The sequence below is a fragment of the Schistocerca gregaria genome, chromosome 7, assembly GCF_023897955.1.
Source record: "Schistocerca gregaria isolate iqSchGreg1 chromosome 7, iqSchGreg1.2, whole genome shotgun sequence".
In the NCBI taxonomy this organism is placed as follows: domain Eukaryota; kingdom Metazoa; phylum Arthropoda; class Insecta; order Orthoptera; family Acrididae; genus Schistocerca; species Schistocerca gregaria.
In genome coordinates this window covers 328,393,666-328,417,675 of record NC_064926.1, presented here as the reverse complement: position 1 = coordinate 328,417,675, position 24,010 = coordinate 328,393,666, and the positions used below count along the sequence as shown (strand labels likewise).

The following is a 24,010-nucleotide window of genomic DNA, read 5'->3' as shown; positions in this document are numbered from 1 at the left end:
CCCCTCAAACATGAACTAAAATCCACAAGTATGAACTGAAAATACAAGATGACATGATGTTTAAATATTCCTATCTGTGGAAATTAATCATTTTTGACTTTAAGTTTGTTGATGATTCCATTTTTAAGCACAATATTTTGGGCACGATCTGGCCATATTCATCTTCAGTGGTATGAGATGCACTCACTGTCTAGATTACAATGACCGAGTGAGGTGATGCAAGCTTTCAGCCAGTCAGGCCTTCGTCAGAATTAGACAACAAGCACACACATATACACTCACACAAACTCAACTCTCACGCCCCCAACACACACACACACACACACACACACACACACACACACACACACACACACACAACTGCAATCTCAGGCAACTGAGGCCACACTGCAAGCAGCAGCACTGGATGGGGGAGGGATAGTAGGGTAGGGGTGGCGGACAGTCATGTGCTGTTAGGGAGTGTGCAGGGATGAGGTGGAAAGAGGGTAGGGTAGCTATGTGAAATTGGGAGGTTAGATCGAGGGCAGCGGAATGACGAGGAGGTGGATAGCGCAAAAAGAGTGAAGTAAACAGAGGAGTGTGATGGAGGAATGACGGCTGTGTAGTGCTGGAATGGGAACTGAGAAGGGGCTGGATGGGAGAGGACAATGACTAACCAAGGTTGAGGTTAAGAGGGTTACGGGAACATAGGATATATTGCAGAGTAAGTTCCCACCTGCACAATTCAGAAAAGCTGGTGTCGGTGGGAAGGATCCATATGGCAAAGGCTGTGAAGCAGTCATTGAAATGAAGGATGTCATATTTGGCAGCATGTTCAGCAACAGGGTGGTCCACATGTTTCTTTGTCACAGTTTGTCGGTGGCCATTCATGCAGAAAGACAGTTTGTTGGTTGTCATGCCCACATAGAATGCAGCCAGTGGTTGCAGCTTAGCTCGTAGATCACGTGACTTGTTTCACAGGTAGTCACTGTCCGCCACCTCTACCCTACCACTATCCCTCTCCCTCCCTGCCCCAGCCTCCTTGTTCCCCACACCCAGTCGCTGCTCCCAACATGCACTAGTGCTGCTACTTGCAGTACAGCCTCAGTTGCCTGAGACTGCAGTCGTGTGTGTGAGTTGCGTTTGCACGAGTGTGTTTGTACATGTTTTGACGAAAGCCTTACTGACCAAAAGCTATATTTGTGACAGTCTTCTTGTTGTGCTTATCTGTGACTCAGCATCTCCACTATATGGTGAATAGCAACTTTCCTTTTCACAATACTGTTACATTCCATCCTGGATTTTCCATTCTTTGAATAACTTTTTCAAATTGACTGGAAATCTTACAAGAGTAGTCACTGTTGAGCAAGACGTAACATAGATGGAAAAATAAATTATGTGTCACCAAAAATAACTGAGACTTCATTTTACGACACGGCAACAAAATTAAAAATAAAAAAATAAAAGAAAATTCACCCCCCCCCCCCCCCCAAAGTTAATTGCCTTTTCTCAAATTGAACCAGCTATATGAAAGAAAAGTCAAGAAAGGAAGCCATTATAGTAAGATGGGTCACTGCAATAGGTGACAAAATGCCAGAAAGGAGCCATTACATTTGGATGTGCCCATGACCACAACACGAATGAGGTTGCCAATTTGTGGGTGTATCTATGTGGACTGTCCAATGTGTCTACAAGGAATGGTGTAGCACTCACAGCCATGTAACACAGCATGAAAACAGTGGTCACAGAAAGCTCTCAACCATTAATACAGGAGGCACAGTGTCGTACCTTGTCAATTATAACAAACTTCAAACCCAACAGGAAATGCGAAATGCTGCTTTAAGTGAATGGATGTCCATCTCAACGAGTTTCTTATGGAAGAGAAATGTGAGTAATGGACATTGGTAGTTGTGTTCCTTGCCAAACACCATTACTCACAATGGCACAAAGTGGCATGTCCTCAATGGTCCATAATCATCTCCCATGTTTGGAAATCATATTGTACTAACAGCACGTAATCCTGCCTTAAATACTTTGTAGCAAATAAAATTCATCTTTATTCATCTTCTCATATGTATTTTTATTTTGCCAATCATTTTGAGTTCATTCTGTCCTTTTTCATACTGCCTTTCCTCCATGTAGTATCATACTTTTTCTGGAACTTTCTCTCTATACAAACTACCTTAAGTCCCCACCCCCAAGCAACCATCCACCCAAGTTTTAGTGTTAATAAGACTTATCAGATATCATCTGCACAAGCACATCATTACCTCCAGTAGAACCTTACAACGAGGTACAAGTGATGCCTCTGAAACACACACTACAAGTATGTATTACTCTCCATAGCTTTGTGTTCATATACAGATACATCCCACAAAAATTACCATGTCTTCCTATTAAAATGCAATTAGAGATAGAAAAAATTAATTATGAAACATTATTGTAAAACTGTACTTTAGCAGACACAGAAATACCAAAAAATTGCCACACATATTCTGCCCTCTATATTTTAGTTATGACAATGGGTGGTCCTTTCTATCATTACATGTTTTCTAATGTGACTCTTGTGACAAAATGATTCTTCAAAAACCACAAAAATAAGGTACCTTGGTTACAGTCTATCAGTCCAAATCCTATTACAAACTGTATTACCACAGAGGAATCTTTACAGCAGTAAGAAAAGAGGGAACAGGAAATACATTTATGACAAACCCTGTGTCACAGTCTCTTGTTAAATTCCAAACCACTGCATACTCTCTTAACAAAGCCAAAGAGAAAAATACAGAGGCAACCTGCTTTTACACTTTTCATGAGAGTTTAAAAAAGTGGTGTAAAAATCAGGAAAATGTAAAATGTGAGAAATAACTTTTTAAGCAGTAAAAGTTGGGTGTAGGAACCTCCCTGCCCCCTTACATTTTTGCACTTTATGAATAATATATGTACATAAGAGGCACCAAAATACTCGTCAGGGACATGTTTATTATGTAATAAAGGTTACCTGAATGTTAACTGCTTACATAATTGGAACTGTTAAGTGTCTGGGAAGCTGAGACATCTGACTTAATTTCGTTCATCATCATTGATGTTTTTGGAAAGCCTGCAACTGTGTCATTCATCACTTAAATAATGAAACACTGCACAAATTAATACTTTTTCATGCTTAGCAAGAGAATTTATTGTCATTATCACATTAAATATTTACGTTAAGTATTTTGTGTGATGCTTGCATGCATGTTGTTCTCTCTCTCTTGCACTGTAGTCATCTTTTGAGACTATAAGGTAACCCGTGCCTCCTCCACTATGCCACTATGCAAAAAACCACACACACACACACACACACACACACACACACACACACACACACACACACACACACACACACCATCAGTCCCACTGTTTGTGAAACATCACAAAAAAATATTTATGAGAATATTTGCATGACAAATTCTCAAAACGCTTCGTGCTAAGCCTGAAAAACTATGTAATGGGTGCACCGTTCTTTTATTTAAACCAGACAGGTTTGAGCAACACAAGGAGAGCAAAGGTGTCAACTAGCAGTACAAGTGGCCAAAAAAAAAAAAAAAAAATGCACAATTTGCAATCAAATAATGCAAAGGTGCCATGAAGATAACAAAGCAGTGTAAGTGAAGTACAGACACTTTGAAAAGGAGTTGTGATCTGTCATGAAATCTTTGTTCGAACACAATTGGTCACTCCCATCAGCCACCATGCCGATCAGAACTTGGCAACGGCAGGCGACAAAGCACAAATTGTTCCGACTCTTAGCGATTCAGCTCTACTGAGCAGAGCATCATGCTGTTGAGAAAATTAAACATGTAACATTTGGAAACACTAGTTGAAGGCCAGCATCATTCTACGTCAACTGCATCAGCTTTTTCTCCATAAACACTGTTTCATAAAGTGCACATCAGGCAAAAATTATTAATAGGTTAACACAAAAACAGATGCGAATTAACACTGTAAACAGGAAATTTGATAAAACGTTAATTCCGGGAATCTAAAAGGCATAATCCGTATCACTTCAGGCAGGGGGATTACCTTCATAGTCTGGGATGTTATTGAATTTAGCATCTGGTAAAATTCAGGAGTAAGTAAGAAACACACATTTTTTTGTTTTCTCCAAATAATTCCTGTCTCGAGATACAAGCCCCAAAAGACGACACTGCAAACACCATTTTGAAGATGTGAATTTTGGAAACATTTTTAAAATGATGTATCTCTGTAACAGTTCTAGATATTGTGTTATTTTTTTTTATTTGAAAGATAATTACTTTATTATTACAATGGTATCCTCCGTTTTGACATATCTGTCAAATTTCTTTTACTGTCACGTTTTGAATTTTTTATAATTTACAATTTTTTTTCAAAAATGCCAATCCAGGAAAGTTAGATTTTTTCTGTTGATTAGCACCACGGAGTACTATATTCTCTATAAAGCAGAGCTTCCACTTTTAAGTTGGACAGGTTTTATTTTTAAAAAATCATATTTTTAACTTTCAAGCATAATGTATGTCTTCACTGAAGTTGTTTCTTACTAATTTCTTTGCTGCAGTGTTTATTTTTATTGTCTTTGTTGCAGTTATTTCTTATGACTTTCTTTGTTGCAGTTATTTATTTTCACTTTCATTGTTACACTTTGTTGTAGTTTCTTGTCAGTTTCTTTGTTGTGGCTGTTCATTGCAGGTTTCTGTATTGTTGTTGTGCAGTGCTAATTTGTTTACTAAAGAAGATTATAAGAAATCTGAGACATCCAGTGAGTTCTGTGTTTTCGTGAGGAATTTGCCAGTTGACAAAGTTGCAGTGCGTTCCATGAAAAGGATTATTTGAAATGTCTTCTGAGAAAGTCAAGTGTGCTGACTATTTGCATATCCAGATAAAAAAAAAAAAAATAAAACAGACTTTGTTCAGGTTGGGAATAAGTGTTCTCATTTGAAAACTCTGTTTCTAGTGAAGAAGTTTCCAGTGATGAATTTGTGTGTTCTAAATGTTTTGAAAGAATAACAATGATAGTATCTGAACAAGGGGAAGCTTCCCATGGTTCAGATTTTTAATCAATAGAGGCACAAGTAAACACCATGAATCAGTCAATTACAGAGGTAGGTGTTAGTCCTGTTAAGTAACCATGGTCAGTGAAGTCGAGTCATAAGCTCTATACATAAAGAAAGTGCAGAGAAATTACTAAAGCTATGGATGAATACACCACAGCAAAACTGACAACACTTTCTACAGAAGAAAAAGAACCGAAGCAATCTTGCACCCCCATTAGGAATTTTTCACAAATATCAATTCAGCTGTTGAATATTGTGCATTCTACAGTGAAAAGCTGCAAGTTTTAATGTGAAATGTGTTTTGTTCATATCATAATGTACACAATTTCAGATCATATGTCTGATGTACAGGAGACATGTCAAAGTTACAAGTAGCTTACCTGAAATTTTGTCACACTTAGAATAATACTTTTGGAGAATTCACTGATTTAAAATTTGTCAAACTTACAGTATTTACATCTATTATAATTATTATAAATTTTTGTTCCATTTTAGGGACCCAGCTCAAAATATCATTTCATCCTTCATGAAATCTTTCACAGAGTAGTAGCATTGTTCAGTTAGAAAATCATGTATCTTGCTTTTTAAAATATTTATCTTCATATTCATTATGTCACACTCTTTTATTGTGCTGTGCATTTTCATGGCTATATATTAACTATTATTCCAGAAACATTTTCACAGAAAACAATTTTGAACCACATTCCATCAGTTTCAAAGTACATGGTAGACAAATCAAGAAATGTGAGGTCTGTAAAAGGAGTCTTTGGAAGACCAGATCCCTATTATGGTGATCCTGTAGAAGCAACTCAAGTTCATTTATTGCAGTCACCTTGTCTGGAAGGTAAATGGGACTGTTCTTGCCAGAGTGCCAACAAAAAAGATACTATAACTGTAACAGTTGAAGGTCAAAAGGTACACGACTCACAGAATTAAAGAAACTTTTGCAATTTATAAGAGCAACTATACAACTTCATATACGGAAAGCTCAAAATTTTACGCACTACAACCCAGAGATGTCTGTTTATGTGTGTACTGTGTGAATTTTGAACTTTGTGTGGTAACTTTGAAGAACTTACTGGAGCATGTGACATGCGACACCTTGGTTGGGTGTGTGAAGTCATCAGTGGTCTGTGACATAAAGTAAGAGACTTGTTTTTTCAAGAATGTGGCGACTGTCCTGGAAAGGGAGGACTGTCTTTACAGACGCTTGGCCTGGAAGACATATCAGATAACTCTGCAGAAATTACATATGCGGCATGGGAGGAAAATAAACTAATTAAGAAAACTGTTGCCTTTGACAATTTCATTGATGAACTTGGAACATGGTCAGCAAAAACAGTAACACACCAGAATCTGAAGAAATTGCAACAACAACACACTGCAGAGGTGCAAGGATATGTACAGGCTGAAGAACTATGTTTAGTGCTTCACTCTGGTTTTGCTGAGGCCTGGTCTGTAATTCTCCCATATGGAGTACAAGGGTATCATTGGAGTAATGACCCAGTTTCAATTTTTACAGGAGTGACATATTTTCAAAACAAGATCACAAGTGTTGCAATTATAAGTCATGACATATGACATAACTCACCACATGCTTTGATAACAATTCACAAAATTCTTCAACTGCAAACAATGGCAGAGAAGCCCATCATTATTTCTGATGGTGCTCCTATTCATTTTAAAAATCATTACCAGCTCTTTGCAAAAAAGTCGCTTGTGTCAACTGACTGGGTATACAGCGTTAATGGTCACTGGAAAGGGCCTTGTAATGGTGTAGGACGCCCGCTGAAGAACCATGCTACAAAAAATTACCTTTCTAGACCAAATACAGCTGTGATTCAGAATGCTCAGGATTTCACGAGAGTCATGAAATTTTACACATCCACAGCCCTCATTCTTTTGTCCAAAAAGGAAATCAAAGAATTCCGTGACCAGGAAAAAGAAGAAAGGTCCAAACAAAGTACTCCTGTGAAAGGAATTCAGAAGACACATTTTTGGACTCAAAGTGACAGGCGAACTCATATTGCAAGTACTTTAAAGATCAAAAAGAACAAATTTCTTTCATTCGGCCAACACTTAGGAAACAGCAGGATAATCTCAGAAACAGCAGGATAATATTCAGATTCACAACCTGAGAAGGAGGATGTTTGTGACGCGTGTGTATGACTGTGACTGGTGGATTGCAGAGATTATAGACAACAGTTATGAGTTAAACGAAATTGTAGTGAACTTTATGCTACCACATGGACCAGCTGTTGTAGATAGGTTTCCAGCTGAAGGATAGCAACAACACCATCAGTGCTCACTTCCTGCTCACACTGTTTTGAAGATTATAAGTGCTTCAGTTCCTAATGGTTCAACAGGAAGGCATCACTTGACATCAAAGGAAGATACTGAAGCAGTGGAACACATTTATAGTTCATTACAAAATAGAGTGCACAGAAGTTGTATAAATTGAATCCTTTAAGTCTTTGGAACTTTCACATATATTTTGGAACCATTTAAAATGCTTGAAAAATGAGTCTCTCACTCATCTTTAGAAACTAAAATAATGTTAAATAAGGCTAGGTTTTGATTTTTATGACCCTCTTATGTGATAAAATGGCAATAAAACAGGATTCATGTATGGCAAAAAACCTGTTTTAAAACCTGTTAAGTTAAAAATGGAAGCTCTCCTTTTCAGGGAATGTGGAACTACATGGTATTAATCAACAGAAAAAAATTAAAATTTTGTGGATTGGCATAACTGAAAAAAAAGTCCATAAATTATTTTAAAAAAAAGTTCAGAATGCTATAGTAAAAGAACTTTGACAAAAAAAGTCCAAATGGAGGACTTCTTTGTAATCATAAAGCAATTATCTATCAAATAAAAAAACAACAACACAATATATCTGGAATTGTTCCAGAGATAAAGCATTTTAAATTTTTTTCCAAAATTTGCATCTTCAAAATGGTATGCACAGTGTCACCTTCAGAGGAATATATTTTACAGCAGAAATTTATTTTTTGGAGAAAACAAAAAAATGTGTGTTCCTTACTTACTCCTTCATTTTAACATCCAAGACTATGAAGGTAACCATTTTTCTAGCCTGCCAGAATTGATACGGACTATGCCTAAAGTGATGTTATACTGCACTTCCAATGTAATTCACCCAGAAAATGTATATTCTAATTTATAGTGCTCCAATGAAGGGCAACTAGTGGTGACTCAACATTTTTTTTTTGCCCCCCCCCCCCTCCTCCACAAACACACACACACACACACACACACACACACACACACACACACACACACACAGAGAGAGAGAGAGAGAGAGAGAGAGAGAGAGAGAGAGAGAGAGAGGGGGGGGGGGGGGGGCTCATTCCCTTTGGTAAAAAATATAACACACACACACACACACACACACACACACACACACACACACAGAGAGAGAGAGAGAGAGAGGGGGGGGGGGGGGGCTCATTCCCTTTGGTAAAAAATATAGCACACACACACACAACATAACACGGATAAGATGGGGGAGAGCGAGGCTTAGACAGTATCACAAGTAGAATTGTACATAATACTGACAGAAGTGTGGACTTCTTTTAAAATAAAATACCCCTCTGTAAAAAGGTATGATCGTTATCCACCAGAGAACTTTTATATCTTTCCTTTGAAATAAGTGGTGAACCACTGTTTCTATTAAACTCCTCCGCCTCCCCGTTAGTTAATAAGTTTCTTCACCCAATCAAAATATCTAGGTTAGCGTGATGTCTATTGCGTTCATCTATTCTGTCCACAGACTCCTGCGTAACACCATATATAAAAATTTGTCCCTACAAATTTTTAATCCACTCAACTATACTAAATTACTGCAGACAATGTAAATTGTTACATATTGCAACAAGCAGATTCCTGTTACTACTATCTCATTTTTTAAATGAAAAAAAGTTAGAAATATGTTTGACAATTATGTCATGAGTCTTGAGGCACAAATGCAACATTACACAAAACTGAAGATGAAGAGAACATCTTACTGTTGATTACCTGCTAAGGTGGTAGTATATAAAAAAAAGTACAGCAATTTATTTTACAGAGGTGTTGGAAAATTTAATCATGCAAGCATAATATAATTACATGAATGGTTTACAACTGATATTTATGGTGCAGCCATATCTACTATGTAGCACAAAAAAGATGTTATTCAAAATATTTCCTTAAAATGAAAGACACTGTATGACAAGTCTAGCTTCTTGGCTTTGTGGTAACTAATGGGTTAACAAAAGATTAAGTGGAAGAAAGACAAATTCATGCGTAAGTACTGGACTGAGTAATTACAAGGGCACCAGCAGGATGTGACACATCAAGTGCAATTTTTAAAATGATGGGAGAGCAACAACACTTACGCAATCCTGTTAATCGTGAGATTCACTGCCGAAAGTGTCACTAGGTGGCTACACATGGAAATGAGAAACAACAGTTATGTTTTTAACCAGTAAATGCAAAATTTAAATTGTATGTAAACATTTTACTCTTCTGTATGTTTTGTTGTACTGGTCACAGTAATAAAAAAACTTTGTGTGGAGAAAATATTCTAAGCCTAATAAAATTGTCACAATTCACAAAATGCATCTGGTAAAACAACTTCTTAAAGTTATAATACGCATCTATTTTATATAATGCACAAATATGTAGTAAATGGTCAAAGAGTATAAAATTAAAGCAATTTTATTTAAAGAAAAAATTCAGTGCTCTTAGCAACTACGTCAAGAGATTGTATTCAAAATCTATCAAACACATGTTATGGGTCAGGTAATTTCAATACTCACAGACTGCCTATGACACCATTTTGAACTTACATATATGTAACAGTGCACAGTTGCTGTCACAATGAACCCTACAGAATAAAGCTGGTACCACATCTCATTAAAAAACCTGATGATTCACACTAACACATTAATTGTTAACAAATATCTGATCACACCGATTTACCTGCCCCCTTACATTGAACAATATGAAACAAAGTTTAATTCCTGCTGTTTAAAGTTATTAACTGTTCTTTGTGTTTTTCCTATGTGGGTAATTTCTTGAAATATGTCATGCAGCGACATGTGAGAGGTGAAGAGTAATTTTCCCAAGTATAAACTACAAACTTTAATTCTAAATAACTAACTAACCTGTAGAGGTGCAGTCACATGCTGTTGATACTGTAAAAGCCCACTGTCTATTCAGTTAGTGAAAGCATCTATAGTGGTAAAATATTTTGGGCAACCCATTTCTCATTTACGTTATTAACACCAAAATCAGGGTAGTCACAATTAAAATAATTTATAATGTGAGCTGATTTTGCTCTTATTTGGTTTATATTTCTATTTTCCCTTCAGCATATTCATCAAATATGCTAACATACCTCAAAAAGATTTTTCAACTCCAACACAGGATCTGCTTTAAAAAAATGATAGAAAAAGGCATACAAATATTAGGCATTTCAATAGCCCAAACAATTGCAAACCAACTAACATGATTAGAATGCAAAACAAGAAAAGGGAAAGAGACATTAGCAGTGGCAGCAAGGCTTTCAAATGTAGATGTGCAAATATCAGTTAGACAATCAGGATAAAGTTCATCATGGCTGGATAAAGAACTGAAAGACCTGAGAAAACTGTGGTGGGACAATGTAGCACGGTCCAATGCAGCTGCTGCTTATCCAAATAACCTCAACAACAAACATTTTCAGTAATCTTCAATATGATTTGAAATCTACATGTGACAATCTACGGAATCTGAAACCTAAGTTGAAGGATTTTCTCCGTTGTTCATCAAAATCAGTCACCTCAGTGACAGTGGAAGAGTAGTTTATAACAGACATTTTCTTACTCTGTGCTGGAAACTGTCTTGTATGATATCTGACACAAAAGACAAAAGACTTTTGCTGCAGATCTGTGCATGTATCAAATTTGTTCAACCAGTGGTGGTTGTCTTCAAAGTAGAAACAACATGAGTCCACATATATGCATTTGGTCCTACACTGCCCAAAAGATTTAAGAAAGTTGTTTTCCATGAGGTTATGTAACAGCTCAACTGTTTTTGCAGTTCAGACAGAGAGTAAGAACACCTCTTATAAACTGCAGTACACTAAGTTGACTAATTTCAATTACATGTGTCACTGCATAATGAAAAAGATGAAGGTCAGAAAACAGTCACACATGAATACATCACAAATGCCATATGAAATGCGGAGAGAGAAAGACAGTATAATACACAGAAATGCCAATCAAATTGAGACAGTCAAAAAGGAAGTATCCATTAAAAAATTGTGCAGAGAGGAAAATTAAAATTAAGGTCTTTAAAAAAGTAGTTGCTTTAATGAAACAACTGTATGGTGTTTCATTAAATAACGCACTTTCCACCATGAAAGAAATAGATTTTTTACTTCTATCAAAGGTTATCCAACAAAATTACCTCACGCTCAAAAATCTACCACTACCCACTACGAAAACACATAAATCTGTAGATGTGTCTTACTGCATTTATATGCACGGAATGTTGATAAGTCTAAGAAACTGCCCGAACGAAGACCAATGGTGAATGTATCAAGCTACTTAGCCTCAGAAAGCAAGATCAATCATAATAACAATAGCAACAACAACAATAATAATTACCTGATCAAATTTTCGTTGGGAGAATGATTTCGGCACCGGTTCTGAAGTCCAGGTTTGCTACCATCTGTGCACAGAGTAAATTTTTTATTGGTTTAGAGCAGAAAAGCATTTTGCAAAAGTGTATTCCAGTAGGTAGAGAAAATTTAAGATTATCTATTCCTAGGATCATCGTAACAAAAAAATTATCAGTAAAGAAGTGCAAATACTTCTAAGGAGATATGGTAAGCTGTTTTTAATTGCGTAACAGAACAATCACACATACACTGACACAGGCTAACTATTGTCAAAAACGAAATGTTTTGGAACACCATATCTCAAAGGAAATTATCTATGAATAACCCTTTCCCACTGGTGACGAAGTTAAGTATATCACTGAGCCTTTCAATCTGACTGACATTAAAAAAAATTAATAGTTGCAATGTGCATTCTTAAATCTGTAAAAATATATTTCCCACAATTTTTTTGTACATAACACTTAAATTTCTTCCTTTAATTCCAACACACACATATTTCAATGGGTATAAGCCTACAACATTCTTTGTTACACATTATCCAGAGTGTTCATAATCTATAACATTGATACTTGGATATGAGTACTAAGATTGCCAAAACTGTAGATAATGAACAAATGAGTAACTAAAATTAATAATGAGTACAAACAATACTTTAGATGTTCTGAATACATTATTGTACTTTTATTTTTCCATGATTCACAATGCACATCAGTGTGCAGAGGTCTGAAAATAGTCACAACAGTGTGATGTGGACTTGCACATCTACTCAAATCAATACAGCTTAAAATTTTTCATTCTATCAGAAGTGCAGCATGTCAGATTCAAACAGATGTATTTTCAACAAGCCTATAAAATGTACAGTGTAGTATACATCCACCCTCTATATTTAACTGCCTAAAATGGGCATCAGGATAAGTAATTCTGATGCTGCAGAAATAACAACTGTCAACACTGTACAAAGAGCTAAAAATAACCCTACAGGTTCACTAAGAGGGGGGGGGGGGGGGTCGCCTCATACACCAGAGAGGAACTAAAATCACTTCAGAGATCTTCAGCTCAAGTTCAAACAAATAGTGAAACAAGCTCAACTGATTCCGATAGGTATCCATTTTTCTAAAGTGTTTAGTAACTACCTGAGTAACCTACATTAATACTGACTCTAAACCATGGCACAGCTTGATATTATATTAATCAGGAATTCGAGTGTAGGAAAAGGGAGAGAAGGAAACATAGTAGGTGAATATGGATTGGGGCTAAGAAATGAAAGAGGAAGCCGCCTAGTAGAATTTTGCACAGAGTACAACTTAATCATAGCTAACACTTGGTTTAAGAATCATGAAAGAAGGTTGTATACGTGGAAGAACCCTGGAGATACTAAAAGGTATCAGATAGATTATATAATGGTAAGACAGAGATTTAGGAACCAGGTTTTAAGTTGTAAGACATTTCCAGGGGCAGACGTGAACTCTGACCACAATCTATTGGTTATGACCTGTAGATTAAAACTGAAGAAACTGCAAAAATGTGGGAAATTAAGGAGATGGGACCTGGATAAACTGAAAGAACCAGAGGTTGTACAGAGTTTCAGAGAGAGCATAAGGGAACAATTGACAGGAATAGGGGAAAGAAATACAGTAGAAGAAGAATGGGTAGCTCTGAGGGATGTAGTAGTGAAGGCAGCAGAGGATAAAGTAGGTACAAAGACGAGGGCTGCTAGAAATCCTTGGGTAACAGAAGAGATATTGAATTTAATTGATGAAAGGAGAAAATATAAAAATGCAGTAAATGAAGCAGGCAAAAAGGAATACAAACGTCTCAAAAATGAGATCGACAGGAAGTGCAAAATGGCTAAACAGGGATGGCTAGAGGAGAAATGTAAGGATGTAGAAGCTTATCTCACTAGGGGTAAGATAGATACTGCCTACAGGAAAATTAAAGAGACCTTTGGAGAGAAGAGAACCACGTGTATGAATATCAAGAGCTCAGATGGCAGCCCAGTTCTAAGCAAAGAAGGGAAGGCAGAAAGGTGGAAGGAGTATATAGAAGGTTTATACAAGGGCGATGTACTTGAGGACAATATTATGGAAATAGAAGAGGATGTAGATGAAGACGAAATGGGAGATACGATACTGCGTGAAGAGTTTGACAGAGCACTGAAAGACCTGAGTCGAAACAAGGCCCTGGGAGTAGACAACATTCCGTTAGAACTACTGATGGCCTTGGGAGAGCCAGTCATGACAAAACTCTACCAGCTGGTGAGCAAGATGTATGAGACAGGCGAAATACCCTCAGACTTCAAGAAGAATATAATAATTCCAATCCCAAAGAAAGCAGGTGCTGACAGATGTGAAAATTACCGAACTATCAGTTTAATAAGCCACGGCTGCAAAATACTAACGCGAATTCTTTACAGACGAATGGAAAAACTGGTAGATGCAGACCTCGGGGAGGATCAGTTTGGATTCCGTCGAAATGTTGGAACACGTGAGGCAATACTGACCTTACGACTTATCTTAGAAGAAAGATTAAGAAAAGGCAAACCTACGTTTCTAGCATTTGTAGACTTAGAGAAAGCATTTGACAATGTTGACTGGAATACTCTTTTTCAAATTCTAAAGGTGGCAGGGGTAAAATACAGGGAGCGAAAGGCTATTTATAATTTGTACAGAAACCAGATGGCAGTAATAAGAGTCGAGGGGCATGAAAGGGAAGCAGTGGTTGGGAAAGGAGTGAGACAGGGTTGTAGCCTCTCCCCGATGTTATTCAATCTGTATATTGAGCAAGCAGTAAAGGAAACAAAAGAAAAATTTGGAGTAGGTATTAAAATTCATGGAGACGAAGTAAAAACTTTGAGGTTCGCCGATGACATTGTAATTCTGTCAGAGACTGCAAAGGACTTGGAAGAGCAGTTGAATGGAATGGACAGTGTCTTGAAAGGAGGTTATAAGATGAACATCAACAAAAGCAAAACGAGGATAATGGAATGTAGTCAAATTAAATCGGGTGATGCTAAGGGAATTAGATTAGGAAATGAGACACGTAAAGTAGTAAAGGAGTTTTGCTATTTAGGAAGTAAAATAACTGATGATGGTCGAAGTAGAGAGGATATAAAATGTAGACTGGCAATGGCAAGGAAAGCGTTTCTGAAGAAGAGAAATTTGTTAACATCGAATATAAATTTATGTATCAGGAAGTCGTTTCTGAAAGTATTTGTTTGGAGTGTGGCCATGTATGGAAGTGAAACATGGACGATAACTAGTTTGGACAAGAAGAGAATAGAAGCTTTCGAAATGTGGTGCTACAGAAGAATACTGAAGATAAGGTGGATAGATCACGTAACTAATGAGGAGGTATTGAATAGGATTGGGGAGAAGAGAAGTTTGTGGCACAACTTGACTAGAAGAAGGGATCGGTTGGTAGGACATGTTTTGAGGCATCAAGGGATCACAAATTTAGCATTGGAGGGCAGCGTGGAGGGTAAAAATCGTAGAGGGAGACCGAGAGATGAGTACACTAAGCAGATTCAGAAGGATGTAGGTTGCAGTAGGTACTGGGAGATGAAGCAGCTTGCACAGGATAGAGTAGCATGGAAAGCTGCATCAAACCAGTCTCAGGACTGAAGACAACAACAACAGATGAAATGTACACAATTCTGCTTTTCAAGTTCCATTTGCTTTTTGCCGAATAAATTTATTTCTGTCTTCTTAAATGATGTTTAAAGGGCAAACATGTTGCCCTCTGAAAATTCTATTATTACCTACTTCTGTTATTTCTGCTTTTAATGTCGAAACATTTTAAAAACTGAAGACTACTTGATAAGCATTGGAGAGATGTACTAATTGGCAGGAAAACAAATTTATGGTTCATGAAACAGACAGAAGTGAAAGATCTAATTCTGTCAAAAATGAAAAGCATAGATCATGAAGCCAGGTAAATAGATATTAAGAGGACAAAAACAGATAGAGAAAAGTTAATGGAAGGTGGGTAGATGACTCTAAAACACATCCAGGATATACAAATATGAAGTTCTTAAAGCTATGGGTGGTTGTGGAGGAGGTGGTGGTGGTGGTGGTGGTGGTGGTGCTGGTGAATGATTACCTACTGTTCCTCATTTAAGACTTATCTTTCGCTTGTATATTTTTGCATTAAAATCCCATTATCAGCTTGCAGCATTCTTACTCAGAGAACATCATCTATTATCAGATCAACCCTCTTCTTAGCACACACTCTGCAGAGTGAGTGGTTGTGTTTACAAATTCTTTAATTATTATTACAAAAAATTACTTCTGTATCACTTGTTTCAAATTCAGTACTGACAATATCAAAACTATTCATTTCCTGTGGTGGTAGTAAGTGGCTGCCTATTTTGTCAGAAATAACAGTGTGCCACTGGAAATGGTCACCATGATTGTTAATAATGGCAGCATATTTTTAAACTGGACTATCAGAATACTGAGACCGCCTGGGCTTAAGTCCTGGTCCAGCACAATTTTTTCAATTTTTTAACCAGTGACAAAGGTTTATTTTTCCAGGAGTTGTGAATTGTCAATTCTGAGATAGTCGTATGTAAATGAACATTTAATTTTATAACAGAAAGAAAATCTTATAATGGCAGTGATTAACAGTTTAGAACAAAATTAGGAAGGGGGAAGAAATAATATCACCATTGTCTGTTTCTGTACATCTGCACTCAGGGAGACATAACAACATAGTTTGTCTTCCTTCTGAAATCACAACAAGAATATAACTAATGTCTTCACTCCATTATCTGTTACTTAATTACTGACAAAATAATGATATTTTTTATCTAATGTAGCTACCTTCAGTCTTAAGAACACTGAAAGAAATTTTTAAAGTTTTTACATGAGCAGAATTAATATATATAATCTATATATGGGCTCACCACGTGCTTGTCGATGCTTCCGACCAGCTTCATGAAATGCAAAGTAGGCCCGAAAAAAAGCACGCACAATAGCCCAACGAAAAACTGCCACTGGATCAGCACCAACTAGTTCTCGAACAAATGCCATACTGCTGTTTTTTAGTACACTGACAATATCTTGCCTCATAAGATCCAAGTTCTTCTCCCTCATCTCTGCTGCCTAAAAGTATTAATTTACATTTGTAGTAATACAATCATTATTTTATTTATATACAAATTCCATGGATCCGTTCATACATGAATGATATAGCGATGCAGGACAACCACAGTACATAACTATAGTAATTAAACAGAAAACATAACATAAACTAAGCCTATTTTAAGTATTTTAAGGAATGCCAGGAATATTGCTATTAATTTAGCAAAAACACAGCTTAAAATTAGAAAAGTAATCAAAGAACAAATAGATATACAAAATATTGAAAGAAAAAAACTATAGCAAACAAACAAAGGAGGATGCATATGAACAGTATGGTTGTCCCTCTAACAGCGTTCATATAAACATGTAGTCTTACATTGAACGTATTTCGATGCACTTTAATTTATTAAAATTTTAAAATTATTCTCATTACAAAATTATCTCTATGCAATTAACCTCACAGGTTGAGGTGACGAAACTATTATTATACTGCTGGTGTGAATCCATGTCCTGGGACTTGTTTTAAATCCATTATTCAGTTTTCAGTTGTCTGGATGATCTAAAGAGAGTGATACAAACTCTGGTTGCCACTTCTGAAACTGTTATTTTATTACATCAAAGAATATCAGATACTGGATCACTGACTCAGTACCTGCGCTTTCATACATATTTAAACCACAACATCAAGTTGCAATAATAAAACAAAGGTAAAAGATTAATCTCGTCCTCATTTCATAGTTTGATCAAGACTCATTATTCGATGTACACATTTTGTGTTTAAGCGCTTTTATGTGTGGTACAACCCTGTACATAATACCCGGATACACGCCACTGCACGTCACTGGCTTTCTACACTGAAATACTCTGGTCACCCGTGGATCAGTGAGCAGAGGCCACATGTGACTTATGCACAGGGCATGGCGCACACGATACTGTCTACTAGAGGTCTCCTCTACATATGATTATGGTTTCGTAAGTCTGTTAAAAACGTAAGAAAAAATGTTTGATTCATAAACAACTCACCCTACTTCTCGGCAGTCTCCTTTGACGGATATACACTCGGTCCTACAATTCTCCAGCTTTTTCATCCCATTGGAGAAATAGATTCTGTCAAACTCTGCAAAATATTCATCGATTGCAACTACCATGTCCTCATTTCCTAAAAATTTCTTCTCAGCAAGCCAAAGTTTCAGTTAGGGAACAAGGAGAAGTTACTTGGGGATAAATCTGGTGATTAAAATGGACAACGTACCAATTCAAATTCAAGCATATTCGCCATTGATGTGTGGGATGGTGAATTATCCTGGTGAAAGAGTCCTTTTCTGCGTGCCAACCTTGCCTTTTTTCAGCCCATGCAAGTTCCAAACAATCCAACAATGAAGCATAATTGGTTCCAGTTTTGGTTCTCCTCCTTCCAAGTAATTATGAGGATTATTCCTTAGGAACAAACGCTACCCCCCCCCCCCCCCCCACAAAAAAAAAGAAGAAGAAGAAGAAGAAGAAGAAGAAGAAGAAGAAGAGGAGGAGGAGGAGGAGGAGAAGAAGAAGAAAAAGGTGGCCATCACCGTGCCAGCTGACAAATTGACTCTGGCTTCTTTGGTGCATTTCCGCCAGCCTTTGTCCATTGTTTTGACTGTCATTTTGGTTATGGTATGTAATGATGGATCCAGGTGTCATCAACAGTCACGAAAAGGCACAAACAGTCTTGCAGATTGCAATTAAACACTGACAGACATTGTGTTGAAATGTGCCAGATGCACTTTTGGTCGACTGTGAGCAGTCACGACATCAACCTACAAATGGTTTCTTTACAGCCAATTCTCCGTGCAGGATATTATGCACCTACTGAGTTGAGATGAATATAATCTGGGCAATTTCTCAAATTTTCATTTGTTGGTCTTGCATTACCATATCATGGCTTTTGTCAATGGTTACTTTTACAGTGACTTCAGTTAGACAATCAGAGCAGGCTTAGTCTTCAGAAGTTGTTCAACCATGTTTAAAATTCATTAATCCAAAAGTAAATGGTCTTCAATGATGAAGCACAGTCAGTGTGAACTTCATCCAATTCTGTTTAAATTTTTGCAGCAATCAAACCCTTCAAATGAAAATATTTAACAACAGTGTGAAACACTCTTTCTCTATTTTCAATTGCACTCGACACACACACACACACACCCCTTTTCAGCTGGCAGACCCCTTCTTTAGTCGAATATTCATGGCGGACTGCTAGTCAGTCAAGAGCACAGTAACTTTAAATTTCAGAGCGAAACCCATGGGAACTGAAAGCTTCTTAATGCAAGTGCCATGTTCCCAATGACCCCACTCCCTCCCTCTTGAAGTATCGATAGTCTTTGATTTAGAGATAAAAGAAAACAACTTGAAATTAACGATCCAATTTGAATTCCCACTGTATCCAGACACTTGCTAGTGGATTTACTGCCTTTGTTCAACACACTATAGCCTGATTAAAATTACTTGGTAATTGACATTTCACACGTTGGAGCTGACTTCCTCCAAGAGCAGTCAATGTCACATCCAAACTGTTCGCTGTTCACAAGCTGCCACTTGTGGTCTGTTCACTTCCACTGTATGGCTATTGTTGTGTAAGGAGCATGTATATTTCGTAACAGTCGTGTGTGTGTGTGGGGGGGAGGGTTGTGAAATCCGAAGAAAAATGTTCAAATGTGTGTGAAGTCTATGGGCTATGGGACTTTGAGGTCATCAGTCCCTAGTCTCACACGCTATTAACTTAAGTTTAACTTCCGCTAAGGACAAAAAACACACACACACACACACAAAGGAGGACTCGAACCTCCGATGGGAGCGGCCGTGCAGTCCACGACGACATGGCGCCTTAGACTGCGCGGCCATTCCACACGGCTGTGAAGAAAAGAGGCAGACGCATGATTCGGGATACAAACACATCACGAAAGAAAAGAGGCCAAGGAATTGCCTTTAGAGGACTATTGTGACATCTGTTCTGCAATGTGTGAGAATACATTCACCCAGTTTACACGAGTTTCGAAAACCAGATTTCGTAAGCCGATGTCCCAGTTTCACTTTCGGTCTATCAGGTAAACACTTCAAAATCGATTCTGGAAATCTGCTTTTATAAAGCCGTTTTCCAGTTCCGCAATCGATTTTCGTGCCCATGTAAACAGCTCGGAAAGTCTAGTTATTTTTACATCTTTGTGTATCTACTGGGCAGCTCTAAGTCCATAGCCAGCAGCTAGCAGGCGGCGTTGCAACAGTGTACTGGTCACTTGGTAGCTGGCAACTGGCAGAAGGCGTGGCAACAGTTTAGCCACAGCTTACAACTTCAACTACTACTTGGACACTATATCGTGTCAGTCAGCAAATTAGGAAAACAAGCAAACAGATTCTCTTATTTCTATATAACAAGACAAAGCATTTCACAGAACATAAGACTTTTTTTCTCAAAGGAAACAATTCTGGCAGAGGAGGTATACCTTTTACAAGGTGGCATGTGAAAAGTCCTCATTTGTTTACACTCGCAGTCAGTTGCCACAATATAGTGTCAGAGTAATAGCAAGCAATTGTAATTGAATTATAGACAGTGCAAATTTTTAACAGAGAGGACGGAATATATTACAAAGTAAAGAAATCAGCTTTAGAGATCATTTTAATTTTCATAACAAAAATATCAATGCCAACAGAATTCAATTATTATGTAAATAATACAAGACAGAAACAAAATTCCTACAGAGTTATTGTTCAGGCACTTTCACTGAGCATCTACTAAGAAAAATGGTTTCTTCTTTACTATAGATGAGTCTGTAGAAATAATAATGGAATCCTAATGTGATGGTTGAGGGTGCTTCTGCTGACACAATTTTGAAAAGTTAGGTTCAATTCTTGACAACTGGAGACGGATGTCTGGTTCCACTTCTAGACAGCTTCAGTACTTAGTTTTGTGGGCAGCATAGACCGAGAAACCAGATTCACACATGTATGTTGTGGCAAACAGAAGTAGTACAGATTTTGCCTTTTCACCCAGGGGGTAGTATTTCTTGTTATGCAAACGGATCCAAAAGTGTTAGTAACCGTCAATGTCAAAACTTGATTTCACAGTAGGGTCTGTGGCAATTTCTATCAACAACTTATATTTATTTGATGATAGAATCTTCGGCTTTTTGGATACAATGAATGGGTTGACCATCCATTCATATTTTTGCAGCTTCTCATCTTCAGCTGTTGGGAAATAATGCTCCAACAATGACATCAAGCTTCAGAGATGTTCCAGGATTTGATGAAACAAATTCTTCCCATGCGCCAATGTTTTGTTTTCCAAAAACTCCTTGAGAAGAGGAAAACACTCGACCTCCCCCTCCTCGATACTCTCTGCCCAAAAATTAATTTTCCTCTTGGATGCTCGAACTTTGTCGATAGCAGTGACCTTTGTTTCACTTTGTCCTTGGAGTGAAATATTCATTTAGTTCATTTTGGAGAAAATATCTGACAAATAGGCAAGTATACAATGCCAATTTTAGTCATTAATAAGGTCTGCTAATTTGGTGTTATGCTCCAAATAGAAAGATAAGACTTCCAATCTTAATTTGTACAACTGAGAGAGTGCTTTCCCACGTGAGAGCCACCTCACTTCTGTGTGGAGAAGCAGGGAACGATGAAGGCTTCCCACATCTTCACACAGTATTGTGAAAAGTCTTGACTTCAACGGCCTTGATTTTATGTAGTTAATGATTTGAATCCATTCGTCTAAAACTTTCTTGAATGAAACAGGCATTTGTTTCATATTTCGTAGCTAAAGCGTATCTGTGGAGAGCACAATGATTAATGCTGTAATTCTTGGCCTTTTCTTTTATTTTCGTTATTGCTCCAACTGTAGGACCTGTCATAGCTTTTGCACCATCTGTGCACACATCTATGCAGTAGGGTTTTGGAGCATATACTGTATTCAAACATTATGAATCATCTCGAAGAGAACGATCTATTGACACGTAATCAGTATGGTTTCAGAAAACATCGCTCTTGTGCAACGCAGCTAGCTCTTTATTCGCACGAAGTAATGGCCGCTATCGACAGGGGATCTCAAGTTGATTCCGTATTTCTAGATTTCCGGAAAGCTTTTGACACCGTTCCTCACAAGCGACTTCTAATCAAGCTGCGGAGCTATGGGGTATCGTCTCAGTTGTGCGACTGGATTCGTGATATCCTGTCAGGAAGGTCGCAGTTCGTAGTAATAGACGGCAAATCATCGAGTAAAACTGAAGTGATATCAGGTGTTCCCCAGGGAAGCGTCCTGGGACCTCTACTGTTCCTGATCTACACTCCTGGAAATTGAAATAAGAACACCGTGAATTCATTGTCCCAGGAATGGGAAACTTTATTGACACATTCCTGGGGTCAGATACATCACATGATCACACTGACAGAACCACAGGCACATAGACACAGGCAACAGAGCATGCACAATGGCGGCACTAGAACAGTGTATATCCACCTTTCGCAGCAATGCAGGCTGCTATTCTCCCATGGAGACGATCGTAGAGATGTTGGATGTAGTCCTGTGGAACGGCTTGCCATGCCATTTCCACCTGGCGCCTCAGTTGGACCAGCGTTCGTGCTGGACGTGCAGACCGCGTGAGACGATGCTTCATCCAGTCCCAAACATGCTCAATGGGGGACAGATCCGGAGATCTTGCTGGCCAGGATAGTTCACTTACACCTTCTAGAGCACGTTGGGTGGCACGGGATACATGCGGACGTGCATTGTCCTGTTGGAACAGCAAGTTCCCTTGCCGGTCTAGGAATGGTAGAACGATGGGTTCGATGACGGTTTGGATGTACCGTGCACTATTCAGTGTCCCCTCGACGATCACCAGAGGTGTACGGCCAGTGTAGGAGATCGCTCCCCACACCATGAAGCCGGGTGTTGGCCCTGTGTGACTCGGTCGTATGTAGTCCTGATTGTGGCGCTCACCTGCACAGCGCCAAACACGCATATGACCATCATTGGCACCAAGGCAGAAGCAACTCTCATCGCTGAAGACAACACGTCTCCATTCGTCCCTCCATTCACGCCTGTCGCGACACCACTGGAGGCGGGCTGCACGATGTTGGGGCATGAGCGGAAGACGGCCTAACGGTGTGCAGGACCGTAGCCCAGCTTCATGGAGACAGTTGCGAATGGTCCTCGCCGATACCCCAGGAGCAACAGTGTCCCTAATTTGCTGGGAAGTGGCGGTGCGGTCCCCTACGGCACTGCGTAGGATCCTACGGTCTTGGCGTGCATCCGTGCGTCGCTGCGGTCCAGTCCCAGGTCGACGGGCACGTGCACCTTCCGCCGACCACTGGCGACAACATCGATGTACTGTGGAGACCTCACGCCCCACGTGTTGAGCAATTCGGCAGTACGTCCACCCGGCCGCCCGCATGCCCACTATACGCCCTCGCTCAAAGTCCGTCAACTGCACATACGGTTCACGTCCACGCTGTCGCATCATGGTACCAGTGTTAAAGACTGCGATGGAGCTCCGTATGCCACGGCAAACTGGCTGACACTGACGGCGGCGGTGCCCAAATGCTGCGCAGCTAGCGCCATTCGACGGCCAACACCGTGGTTCCTGGTGTGTCCGCTGTGACGTGCGTGTGATCATTGCTTGTATAGCCCTCTCGCAGTGTCCGGAGCAAGTATGGTGGATCTGACACACCGATGTCAACGTGTTCTTTTTTCCATTTCCAGGAGTGTATATAAATGACCTGGGTGACAATCTGAGCAGTTCTCTTAGGTTGTTCGCAGATGATGCTGTAATTTACCGTCTAGTAAGGTCATCCGAAGACCAGTATCAGCTGCAAAGCGATTTATAAAAGATTGCTGTATGGTGTGTCAGGTGGCAGTTGACGCTAAATAACGAAAAGTGTGAGGTGATCCACATGAGTTCCAAAAGAAATCCACTGGAATTCGATTACTCGATAAATAGTACAATTCTCAAGGCTGTCAATTCAACTAAGTACCTGGGTCTTAAAATTACGAACAACTTCAGTTGGAAGGACCACATAGATAATATTGTCGGGAAGGCGAGCCAAAGGTTGCGTTTCATTGGCAGGACACTTAGAAGATGCAACAAGTCCACTAAAGAGACAGCTTACACTACACTCGTTCGTCCTCTGTTAGAATATTGCTGCGCGGTGTGGGATCCTTACCAGGTGGGATTGACGGAGGACATCGAGAGGG

The 24,010-nt window shown here is 38.7% G+C and overlaps 1 protein-coding gene across 4 annotated transcripts in view; it reads right to left on the bottom strand.

Moving 5' to 3' along the window:
• Nucleotides 1-24,010, bottom strand: part of LOC126281172 (unconventional myosin-IXAa-like) — a 312,562-nt gene that overhangs the window by 176,293 nt on the left and 112,259 nt on the right. For 3 of the 4 annotated variants that reach the window (XM_049979854.1, XM_049979856.1, XM_049979858.1), the window contains exons 10-11: nt 16,614-16,808; nt 11,697-11,760 (exon numbers count right to left, since the gene is read on the bottom strand). In XM_049979854.1, coding sequence (XP_049835811.1) covers nt 11,697-11,760; nt 16,614-16,808 — 259 coding nt within the window. Of the gene's footprint in view, nt 1-9,440; nt 9,489-11,696; nt 11,761-16,613; nt 16,809-24,010 lie in introns of all 4 variants that reach the window. The other variant, XM_049979857.1, reaches the window with a different exon arrangement.